This window comes from Lichenostomus cassidix, chromosome 1Aa (assembly GCF_008360975.1).
Source record: "Lichenostomus cassidix isolate B80296 chromosome 1Aa, HeHo_3.0, whole genome shotgun sequence".
Lineage (NCBI taxonomy): Eukaryota > Metazoa > Chordata > Aves > Passeriformes > Meliphagidae > Lichenostomus > Lichenostomus cassidix.
The window spans coordinates 25,976,612-25,989,370 of record NC_139480.1 but is presented as its reverse complement, the minus strand read 5'-3'; the positions used below and the strand labels follow the sequence as shown (position 1 = coordinate 25,989,370).

Sequence of the window (12,759 nt, the reverse complement as noted above, 5' to 3'; positions counted from 1 at the left end):
GCCAAATGCAAGACCTGTTAACACACTGTGCTTTCTCCTCATACCTTGGTTTGTTTCAGTTGCTATGGGATGCTTTTTCTCAGAGAGAATCCATAACTGTACAACAACAAGAATAAGTTTCACTATCTTTCATTGCTCAATGGATATTTTCTAAGTCTGATCATTGCTTAATGTTGCCCAAGAAAACTGTAGTTTTACAATGGCCTAAGGACAATCTTATTCTTGCACTGTAATACAAAGCTCAGCTATCAAACCATACATTCCCTATATTATGAAGTACCTCCTTTCTACCTTATTTTGCCAAAGCATGGACTTTTCCACAGGGCTTTTTCTTGCACTAGTCTGGAGTGAAAATGCTATTTCTTTTGGGAGATAGTTTCCCCACCTCAGTATCTACAGTGATACTTGAACAAATATTGCTGTTCAAACAGTTGAATGTATAAAACTGATAACATAAAACAAACAAAAAAAAAAGCTGTGGAAAAATCAATTGAAAAAAAAATCAGATAATGCTGCTTCTAGACCTCCAAGAATCTTTTAAAGCTGCTATTTCAATTGCATAAACCTAATAAAAAATACATGAAATAGATATATTATAGATATATTGATATAGAGAGATCTTACAATTGCAGGTCCACCTTAGAAGAAGATAAGTTAGTTTTAAGAAATTCTATTATTAAATCTAAATTCTGCTATTTTTACTCTCCCCAGCTGAACTCTTTAAGAGCGCGCTACAGAGTTCACTTGCTTTATGTCAATTTATATTTTGATAATGGACAAATGACATAACTAGGTTGTGACAGATCCTACGGTGTTGTCACATGCAGCTTTTGACCTGCACTTTCGTTAGAAATGAGCAGAAGAGTCTGCATATCCAAACTCCTCAACTCCATCACTGCCCACAGGCTTTGGCATCATTGCAGGGCATGAACTGTGGGAGCTGAGGAGTGCAGACACTGTCTCCTTTCACCCACCATCGTTCTGAGGAGGTGGTTCATTTCAAACATGCATCAGCCAGGGCCTAAAGATCTCTGAAGTATCCCACCCATCTGCACTGACTAACCACTATACATTGTACCATACTGCTGTGCACTATGACCAACCAGCTTTGGTTTAACTCTGTGGTAAACTGGTTAAGTCACTTCCATGTCTAGTCCAGACAGACCATATAAATATCCACCTTGGACACCTCTGCATTCCAGAGTTCATTCTGTGATACAAATATACCTTGGATTTAATTTATTCTTGTGAAAACTCTCTTAGATTTAGCTTTTCCAGTACGTTGAGAATTTCTGTTTGTTTCCTGCTACTTTTTTTTTGTTGTGTTTGTTGTGGTTTTGGGGTTTTTTTTGTTACAGGGTTGTATGTTTGATTTGCAGATGGTGCAAACCACCTTCACAAAGCTTCCCCTGTTATTCCCCCCACATCCCGTAGAAGTTAGTTTGGATTTGTAACAACGCGTTTCTTCAACGTTTGCCAGTAATGGGATGAGGAAGTTCACACACAGTAAGCAGCTGAAAACAGACACTGGAGTCAGGAATCAATAGCTAAAGGTCAGATCACAGAAAGCATGTGAGAAACAGCTCCAGAATTTGTGCTTTCATGTAACATGAAATCCAATCCATTTGCTTTCATACCACCACCACTGCCTTAACCTTGTTTTCAGCAATCCATATCACCCCAAATTATTTTCTGTCAACGTCTGCAGCTCTCTCCTAAATCTATCACCTGCTGTGGCATTCACTGGAGTGAACACAAACGACATGTCCTGATGCACATTTAATTCTCTGAAATGACAGGAAGCTGTGTTTTGTTGACTACTATCTGAACTAGAGGCCAGAATGAATGTCAGTATTTAACAGCTAACACTGTAACATTAGCTGTGCATGTATGATCTCATGAACAATAAAAATTAATGTACTCAGTATATCCTTCTTATAAAGTACTTAGTTTTCTTGCCTGGACTGCAAAGCACAGGTAATTTTGTCAATTTCAGACCAATTTCCACATGGTTCCCCAAATTCCTATTGCCATATTTAAGACAACAACTGTGGAAAGGACTCCAGCTGGAGGAGTTCATGGAAAACTGTCTCCTGTAGAAGGGACCCCAGGCTGCAGCAGAGGAAGAGTGTGAGGAGTCTTCCCCCCAAGGAGGAGGGAGTGGCAGAGAATGTGTGATCAACTGACCACAGCTCCCATTTTCAGTCCCCTGTGTTGCTGGGGTGGACGGGGAGAGAAAATCAGGAATGAAGTTGAGCACAGGAAGAAGGGACATGGGAAGGAAGACATTTTAAGTTTTGGGTTTATTTCTCATTATCCTACTATGATATGGTTGGTAATATATTCATTTTTACCATGTCAAGTCTATTTTATCTGCGATGGTAATTGGTGAGTGATGTCTCCCTGTCCTTACCTTGAGCCTTTTGTTCTATTTTCTGTCCCCTGTCCAGCTGAGAAAGGGAGTGACAGGGCGGCTGTGCTTGGTTGGAGGTCAGGGTCAACCTACCACACCCATCACCACTGCGCAGCCATTTAATGGTTCAGACTTCCTGGCATATTGCTCAAACAGAACTTTCTGGGCTCTTAACTGTCCTCTCCTCCTGTGCTGATATTTTTTAAGTGCATAGTGGTTTCACTACTGATCACTCCCATGTTTTCTCTCTCAGCCAGAATTTTGAAAATAGAAATAACTACTGAATATTTTAAAAATCAAAGGTTATCAGCTCTCCCACGATTTTAAACTTTAGGACAGATTGAGTTTGACAGTTTCACTGACGAATCTGCACCTTCTCATGGAAGTAAAGGCTCCTTTTATAAAAAATATGCTTAATTCACTGACTAAGGTCAGCCCTCCAGTCTCATGTACAGAGGAGACTTTGTCTAATTACAGAGACACCAACAGTTCAAAGTTTTGAATGTGCACTGATTAGGAGAGATGAAAATAGAGACAGTGAAAAATGACCATTCTGTATGCATACATGTATATATGTTCCTACACAAAAAAACAACTGGAAAGTAAAACAAGTAAACAAGACAGAGATGTATGCATTTTTTTAAACCTTAAATGACACAAACCATTAGACATAACAACTGAATTTCAGAAGGAAGCAAAAGATTCTCATAAAACAAAAATATCTTCCTCTTGTTCCTTAATGCAGAACTTGTTACCTGAATCAAAAGATACAGTATTTATTGTAAAACTTATGTAAAAGCAGTATTTAAATAGAAATCATATGGTACCTGATGGGTCTATTTTCTTTACTATCAAAAAGCGAAAAGATTACTTCCAGTTCCTCTCCCAGATTGGAGCACATTAAACTCTTCATCTGAACAAAAAGATGGTGGCTGCTGGCTGGTACTGGTGTGTCCTTTTTTCGATGGCGATGTTCCATCTAAAAATACCACAAACACAGTGACCAGTTTGAGTCAATTGTAAAATTCTCAAAACTAAAAGAGGTAAAAATATGTGTAACCCAGAACTAATTTCTTAATCCAAATTATTATCTTTTAACTTCAATATTAACTTGCGTTTTTTTCCCTTTTCTTTTTTTTTTTCTTTTGCATCTGAGAAGGAAAACATAGGGAAATTACTTTTCCAGTGTTACCCTGGATCATAGTTATCACTAGGAGAAAACCAGTAATCTCTAGAAGTTGTATCTTTCTCTACTCTGAAAATTTTAAAACACTTTAAAGTTTTGTGCTGTAACAATAAAGTATTTCTTAGCTGGTTTAAATAGGTAATGATCTGATATTTCAGTAGTCAAACACATTAAAAAATGCTTTTGCAGAAGACTAAATACCAGTATTTTAAAATGGGAATGAGCAATCATACCCACATTTTATGATCTCTGGCAAACTGCTTTATAGAAGTGAATAAATTATCTTGATTTGACTTCACAGTTTATACCTTCAGCATTTTAGTCACCATTAAGAGAAGAATATTAAGTTGCAGTATTTCTCTCTTCCATTTTAACAAAAGTAATTTTAAACAGCAATCTTTTTAAGCCACTTAGCCTTCATACTAAGGTTATCTTTTTTCTGCCTTTTTATTTTTCAAAGTACACTCCACAAGTTCCATTACTAGTTTTCTGGGTTATTTTTACTCTGATGTTTCTTCTCATGATTAATGGTTCCTCACTGTATTTCATCTAGTGCTTCAAGAGGATTCCATAATATTACATATGACTTTGAAATCAAAGATATACTGATTCGAGAAGAATTTACTATTAAGCTTGATATTACAAGTTATCAACACAAGTAGTTAAAATTATTTTAAATATATATAATTATTTCAGCTCCACAACAAATTGTAGTGACAATATTTTGGGGCTTTTGTATTTAAGTACAAAAGTTATCATAAATAAAATTCAGTTTAAATACAAGCTTAGTCTTAAGCACATAAGGCTCAGAATGGTGTATCTGTGACAGCTGCAGTAGTTAAACATGAGCCAAAGTTACATAAATGAATTGGCAAGTTTTCTTAGACCTCACTGGAGATTTAATCAGAATAAGAAATATCAGTGCTGGTTTTAGTAAATCAAGATGGGCTTTTACACCCAAAGGAGAGCTTTCTCATGCAATTTAACTGCTATTTACATTAATATATTAGAAAGGACCAAGAGCCCTGTATGATTGTGATGACATTATACCATGAGACTATAATTATATTTCCACAAATCTTATCTAAACAGACTCCTGGGCTGGTAAAGCTCTAATGATAAAAAGTCTCATAAGCTTTTATTGATTAATAAATTAACATTAACAGTCACAATTTTAATGGTACATCAGAAAACAAAACTTTTAGCAAATAACATGTAAGATAAGCATGTGCACACATGCAAATTTGATATCAAATCAAAGCATCTCATACAGATGTAGAGATGACATAGCTGCTCAAAAAAAAAGATTTCCTTATGTTAAAACTCATTACATTATGAAATGCCAGTTTATTGGATCAAAAAAGGTACTTTTGGTTAAACAGAAGAGAGCTGCCATCAAACTGTCAATATGTAATTTGGTATTACATTCACATACCAGCCTGTAGAGCTCTGTAATACTGATCTCCTCAGGATCCACCATAGCATACTCTTTTCTTGGAACTAAGTCAAGTCCCAGCTGTCTGTATGAGAAATGGAATAACAGTAAGTAGTTTCTACTTTCAAAAGAAACAAATTAACTCTGCATGTGTTGTTTATTCCAATAAACAATGCACATTTTAATTGGTACTCTACAATTAGCTGACTTTGCTTTTGTTTTAATATATTTTGGCTGTATCACCATTCACACGACTCCTCCCCTTTCTCCACTTTCAACATTAATAGAATGTTTTTCCACAATTTTTAAATCTGTTTCACATTGTGGATAATGTGCAATGGATATTGTCCTTTGTACTACTGTGAACATTTCAGTGTGAATGCAGGAGTGCTGTCAATTTTAATAACAATCATGGAAAGGAAGATAAAAACAAAATCCATCAAATGCTAAAACATCAGCTCATTTTCAGTTTGTACTGGAGGTATCAAAGATGCTTGCCTGTATCCCCTGAACAAAATAAGGAAATTAGCTTGAATCAACGAGAATAAAAGTTATTTTCAGCACAGCAGCAAGCAATAATGTTTAAGAACACATATGGGGCAGTCATGCAGAGTTTAGAAAAATTTGAAAGATTAGAAAGTTTTTTAAAAAAATGTTTTAAAGAGCAGGAACTGACCATGTCAAAAATCTTCACAATTAATTTCTGTCAGTTACCAGAAAATTTGAAGCGGAGAGGTAATCATACACATTTAGTCACAACCCTCCTACTGTGTTAGGTATTTATGCTTTCAGATACCTGTAGAAACCTCTGGAATTCAGTTAATTCTACTGTTGAATATTGCTGCCTTTAGTCAGTTTTTAGCTGTAAAAATATAGGCTCAAGAAGAGACTTTGGAAACAGCACCTAAATTCCAAAGGGTGTTTTAACCATTTTCTTGCATCCAAAAAAACCCAGATGAGTAAGATAATACAATTTATGTTGGCTCATTTCAGTTATTCAGATAAAAGAAAGATGCAGAACACAGTAGCTGGTTGTATGTTAAAGATGCCCAAGCAGGAACTAAATTGTGTGACCAAGTTAAAAAAGAAGCAATGTCAGCCAATATAGTTTCAGTTAGATCACAAAGCTATGCTAAATGCATCATCCAGGCATCTAGCCTAGTGTGTTTTAAAAAGATTTAAAAGGCTGCTTCAGATATTCCAATGTAATTCTCTTATAGACAGTACTACTGCTATGTAAATTACACTGAAACTAAAAAAGTAGAATAAAACAATAACCCACTTTTCACTATTAAAACATAGTGGACATTAAAACAATGAAGGAGAAAGTCGATTTAAAAAACAGTAACACTTGTTAGAAGTGTTCACTTGTTCACTATTCTACAATCAGCCTAAAGCAGGTGGCCTTATAATTTTATTTCATTTCATTTATTGTTATATTTACTCACTCGTTGCCCCAGTCCAGACGAGCAGTGATGTGTCGCTTGACATCCTTCATTCGGTCATGGGTGAGATGGCCAACAAGGACCTGCCTTCGCAGGTCTAGGATTTCATTCATTATGTGCCACAGCCGGTGGAAGAGATCCCCCTCATTCCTCTGGGAGACAAAAATACAATTGCCTCTTCATCACCTGTATAAGCTGAGAATCCTAATAAATGCATCTATTATGAGGAAATTAAGAAAACCCCTTCTTTCCCCTACTTTAGTCTTTTTTCCCCCAGTCACACTGTGACCATTTTACCTAAATCTGTGTATGCATATAAAATAATTTCAGAGCTTGCCACACACCCTGTCTCTGTACCACACCTATTCCAATATTCCAGTCCAACTCCTTGTGTCCCACATTAACATAGTCTCATGTACATGACAGATATGACAAAAATTCAACAAAAAATGTTCCTGTGTTTCATGACACAGCATCACTTTATTCCAAGAGCATGTTCATTCTGAGCTGCTGTCTCATCCAAACTGAATATATGACCTGTAACTCAAGACTCTTTGAACTCATACACATAAGGGGTAGAAAAAGTAATAGGTCTGAGCATTCAAACTCTGAGCCACAGTGTTAATTTCTTTTATTTTTTTTCTTGCATTGATGTAACTCTACACACAGCCACCTAACCATAGTATCACATAGACGGAACCTTGTCCAGACAGTTCTCCTTTATCTAACTGTGAAGTAGGACAAACTATGCGAATATGATTGCTTTAAAACCACATCCTCCTACTCTAATTATATACCAGCTAAGGGCATAAACCATTTCCCATAAAAGAACCTCTGTTTTGGAAGGATCTATTAACTCTTCCTTCACTAATTCTACGTAGTTTTACCTGATACAGTTTGAGAACCTTGAGCTTGAGGAAATTACTGCAACCTTCATCTAAGTGATGCATCACACAGAGTTGAAAAAACACTCCTATTCAGATTTATTCTGTTAATTCTTGCCAAAAACCCTAAGCCCATTTCCCTTTTCCTTCTTCCTATGAAGAAAAAGTATAAAAATAAAGTTCAGCTACTTCTGCTGCCTAAGTTAAACCTCAAACTAATTTAGAAGTACCATTACTCCCCGTTAACAACTTTTATATTCGAATCATTCTGACAAATTGCCATTTGATAAATCTGCTCTTTTTACTTCACATTCATTCACTTCATAAGCTCCCTAAAATGGGCATTAATTTATTGTTTGACTTGGCTTTCTGTCTCAAAAGGAAGAAAACCAGGGCATTTTGAACATGCAAAAACAACAGCAGTGAAGGAAAATATTGTCAAAAAGAGAAACAAACGTTGTAATAACAAGAGGGAAATATGAACATTATAAGTAAAAGAAAACCTAGGAAAAAAGGTCATAGAAAGAGCCCTTGAATTAGAAGCAAGGGACAAAAAGGGCTTTGTAGGAAAATTACAAAGAACTACACTGACAGTATGTTTTCACAATTTCCCATCAGACACTAGTATATGGACCTCTTATTTCTGCAGTTAAAAAACTAAATTGAATAAACAGTAATTCAGGTGCATCTTTGGCTCTGGTATCTGATGCTAAATTCTACTGAAGTAAATGATTGATGTGAATACAAGAGACATGCTAATGTTTAATAACACTATGAAGCTCAAATTAAAATTTCCAGGTATTAGTAAAACACTTAAAAAGCAAACTGAATGTTTTAGGTTTTTTTTTCTGGAATATATACTTCAACTAAACCAGGGCATCTAAACAACAGTGCGCCTTTTGAGATGACAGTAAAACAAAGCAGTATTATTCGGGGTACTTGCCACATAGAGTTGTTTCCACATTGTTCCCCAGTCTCTTAGAGTTGATGTCATTTCTGTAATAACAGAATCTTCTGTTGGAATAACCATTTCAAATTGTCTGTAACATGCAGAAGAACACGTGATGTTGCACAAGCATTACTAATCCCATTGCAGTAACGAATATGTAGACTTCCTACTGCCAACAGTGATGTCTATCAACCTACATGAGTGCTCCTTCAGGCCATGAGACTTTTTATTTGTATATTTATTTAATCCCCATGGAAAACTTTGGGTGAAAATAGTTAAATCCCCATGCAAAGTCTCGGTCCTAGAGAAGTCAAGGTGAGTTTTTTACTATGAGATAAGCATGTCAAAAACAACTTTCACAGCAGAATAATATCCATAGTTTCCAAAGGAATCTTGACACTTCAGCTTTTCATGCCTGGATTACTTTTTTCATGATATCTTGTCTCTCTTATGGAATTAACATAACAATGTGACAGCCCTTGGCCATGAAGTGCAGCAGGGCACATGGCCTGAATGGGAACATAAACTAACAAAGGAAATAGATGCAACAAAACTTGAACTCCGTGTACGTACTGTCCTGGTGTCTACTAACAAAAATTATTCCACCTGTAATCTTTATTTTATTGTGATGGTTTACAATTTTGTTTCATTGAACCTTCAGTTTTAGTTATGACTTTAAAAGGAGAAAGGATCCTAGGGCATGACAAACCACATGCAGCTAGAACTTCATAGTGAATAACAGTGAGTTTAACAGTAATATGAGGACATTTTCACCTGTGGGAAAGACACTTTTTAAAATATTATTACAGTCTTCATCATTACTTCTGCCTATCATGAATAAAGGACCTTATGAATAACACATTCATCCTCCCAAAATAAAGGTCACTTAATGTTCAGGCATCCATCTATTATAAGAAATGTCCTTACCTATACAGGTTTCAAAGTGTTCTGTATCAGTTGTCTACTAATAAATCCAAGTAATGTATGCAATATGAACAATTACAAATTAAGTAGATCTGTGAAAAAAACTGTCAAGCAAAGACCACTGACAATTTTTAAAAGTTTTTAATTTTTAAAAGCAATACCATCAAGGTAAGTTTTACACCTAAAAAAAATCAGTGCTTTTTTTTCTTCAGACCATTTGAATTCCATAACACAATTAAAAATTAATTTTAACCAAAGATTCTGGTTTTTACCAACTCTTCTAAAAATGAAAATACATCAGTTGTTGTAAAAAAAAAAAAAAATTGGGTTTCCATCAACTGAAGAAAAGAAGTAAAGGAAAAAGTTTCTCTATTCATTTACAGGTTTAGTAGAATCTTTTGCCAATAAACCAATACATTATTTTACCTTTTTTTGTAAAATGGCAACTGTCTACTATGGTAGAGCTGCTGCCTTCAAAAAAAAAGAGCTAATCTTAAACAGCAGGTTAAAAGAGAGCTTATGTACAAAATATTTTCTTCAAATTAGGGCAATACCATTTTCAAGACAAACTTAACATGTAATTGTTTTCTCTTTTCTCTGGACAGTACAGTGATATTCCCAGTTATGTTCAGTGTCTTTTCAGGATACAGCATTCCAATTTTGTGACTGTTTAGGACTATCAGGTTAGCTAAAGACAACCATTTCAAATCCTCTGGCAGTGAGCTGAAGTAAAGATATCATAACACACAAAATTATTTACTTCATAAGCAAAAGATCTTTGGTACAAGTAATTGACCATGTTTAAATATTTAAAATCAGAATATTTCACATACCCTTTGTTCTTAACACATGCATTCTTTAAGTGAATGTAGTTAGATGGAAATATGCCCTGAAAAATAAGAAAGTTTAGGTTAAAAAAGCCCCCTTACATGAGTTTGGCACACCATTTAATATCATTCAATACACTAATACATGCTGAATTCAAAGTCCTCCAAATAACTAACAAAAAAACCCACAAGGAAAGAATGCAATAAATACTCAGTATAGCTCTAACAGAAACTAAAATGCCATATTCAGAAGGATTTAAATCCTTCTACACTTCAGAAAATTAGAAAGTAAACACATGTAGAACATGCAGAAGATTGATTGAGAGCACCCTTATGGCAGATGTTTTATTAATTATTCCCACCTTGACAAGAAACAGAACAGCTGAGGGGGATAACATCTTATCAATCACATCTTAAAAATAAGGATTTTCAGAGAGGGATTCTCAAAATAAAGCAAAATAAATGAAGTTAACCATTTTCAATAATATAAAGTTAATACAGAAAGTCAAAATAAAGTTTAATATGGTGGCTACTCTGCCTGCAGTGCACAGGAAAGTTGTGGTAGATGCCTGTGAAGGAGCCTGTGCACTGCCAGGAGCAGCCCTTCTCTGATGTTGAAGGGCTCTCCACCATTCTCTTGAACAGGCAGTGTTGCTGCAGCAGTCCTACTGCTCTGACATCACACCAACCTTCACAAATCAGAACAGGCAAAATGAAGCAAGTCAGCTGCAAGCCTCTGGCTGGGAACATAACACACTACAGCTCATGCAGTGAGGGAAAATACAGATATGGTCTCTTCATAATAAGCACAGCTGCATACAGCTTTCCTTTGTGACAATGGTGTCCCATTTTCTTTTATCACAAGCGTTAGACCTTCGACAAAAACAAATCTACTGTGTAGAGGCAACTGGCCTTTCAAATGCTCCCACACCTCTGTAATGCAAAGTAGCTCAGGAGAGCATCTCCCAAGGACGCTGACATACAGCCTTGCAGGTGTGACAGTCTGCCAAGGAACAGGATGGCTGCATGCACCCTCACTGCAGGGCAGCTGCCACAGATAACTTCCTCAAGTGTCAGAGCTGGCAGAATAACAAGGGAAAAATCCTGACAGAGCAATACCATTAACAAGAGGAGCTACAAGATGCTCTTATTATTTTACTTTTGGAGGGACTGCCTTCAAAAATGCAATTCAGAAAACTGTTTGCACTCACACTAGGAAAACAGAGAATATATATCCCAGCTCTTCACACATCAAGTCATGTTTAGAAAACCTATTCATAACTTCCATCACACATTTGACAGACCACAGAGTAAGACTGACAGCAAGCATGTGGTGAGAATTGCAACAAAAGACACAGAAAATGCAATAACAAAACACAACTGCTCATGTCTTATAAATCAAACTGTAATATGTATCAATGAGGTCAAAGTAGTAAACACCAAATTAGACTCTGTGGCTAAATTTATTGTTCACATCAACCTTCCTTGTAAAGAAAGGAAATTTATGTGATTAGAGACCAAAGGCCTTGGCACAAAAGGCCAAAGACTTGATACGAGCCCCTCAAAACTTCTGAAATTAATGTGTATGTGCCTCGTTTTGCAGCTGAAGTATCTTGGAAAAGAGGAGAGAAAAAGAAAAGCAAAGCTTACAATGCAGGTTAAAGGATCAACAGATAATTTAAGATCTTTCTTTCCCATGAAAAACAAAATCTGTACAATCCCAGAGGGAAGACGACAGGAGATGTTAAGAAAACAGAAAGACAAATAACACCATTAAAGCTTAAACATACAACACGAACAGACACTGAAATATAAATTTCATAACTTTTCATGTCTGAATGCAGAAGAAATAAATCAGTGAAGTCAGGTTTAGAATACTAAGCTACTATGGAAATCAAAGACTACACATCAAAGAAAACCAAAATGAACCATATATTTTACACAGCAACATGTATCTTTTATTCAATTGATACTCTGCATGTGGCTGCTATTAACTAGCTGTCTCCACTGGCTGCTCTAAATTAATTCATAGCATCAAGAAAAACAGGCACAGTTTGACCAACTTTTCCAACAGTGTTTACAATTTGTATTCTCAGTAGTATTTTTCCTTCAACTTAGCTTCCTCTGAGTGGAAAATCTAAAAATCAGAAATGAAAGAAAATTCACCACAGTCTTGGACTGTGTATTATTTGCAAAGTGTATTATCCTAATACATGAAAGTATTTCAGAAGTGTAATCCATGTCCAAATCTAATTAAAGTAATATCAATAATATACTTAACACTAAGCTCTAGTTTTCTTTCAAGAGTAAATATCATATCCTTACAAGCAGACCATTAACTTTTAAAAAGTAAAGATACATTTCTGCTAAAGAATGCAAAACTGAGATTGACCTTTACCTTAACATTGGGGTTTTTTAAGGCAAATCCTCTGTACCATCCTGTGAAGAAAGCACATTTTGCTTTTTAAAGTATGCAAATTATTTACATATGTAAAACAGATTTCATCTTTCCATTTTAAACAGATACAACAATTCCACAGTGCTGTCAGACTACACTCATTTAAAAGATTTCTCATACAGTGAAAGGTATTTCATTTAAAACAGTTCATATTCTGATGACTTCATCCACACAATTTCAGGAATTACTCTTTAACTCTGTATCCCTAAATGTTTCTAAAAATGTAACCCAGGTATAT

General features: G+C 35.5%; 1 protein-coding gene across 4 annotated transcripts in view; it reads right to left on the bottom strand.

Annotated features, from left to right (window-relative positions):
* DOCK4 (dedicator of cytokinesis 4) overlaps positions 1 to 12,759 on the bottom strand; it is a 246,548-nt gene that overhangs the window by 143,235 nt on the left and 90,554 nt on the right. For all 4 annotated transcript variants that reach the window (XM_085043039.1, XM_085043060.1, XM_085043049.1 and 1 more), the window contains exons 3-8: positions 12,462 to 12,502; positions 10,070 to 10,125; positions 8,307 to 8,403; positions 6,483 to 6,631; positions 5,035 to 5,119; positions 3,241 to 3,392 (exon numbers count right to left, since the gene is read on the bottom strand). In XM_085043039.1, the coding sequence (XP_084899165.1) occupies positions 3,241 to 3,392; positions 5,035 to 5,119; positions 6,483 to 6,631; positions 8,307 to 8,403; positions 10,070 to 10,125; positions 12,462 to 12,502 (580 nt within the window). The remainder of the gene's footprint in view (positions 1 to 3,240; positions 3,393 to 5,034; positions 5,120 to 6,482; positions 6,632 to 8,306; positions 8,404 to 10,069; positions 10,126 to 12,461; positions 12,503 to 12,759) is intronic.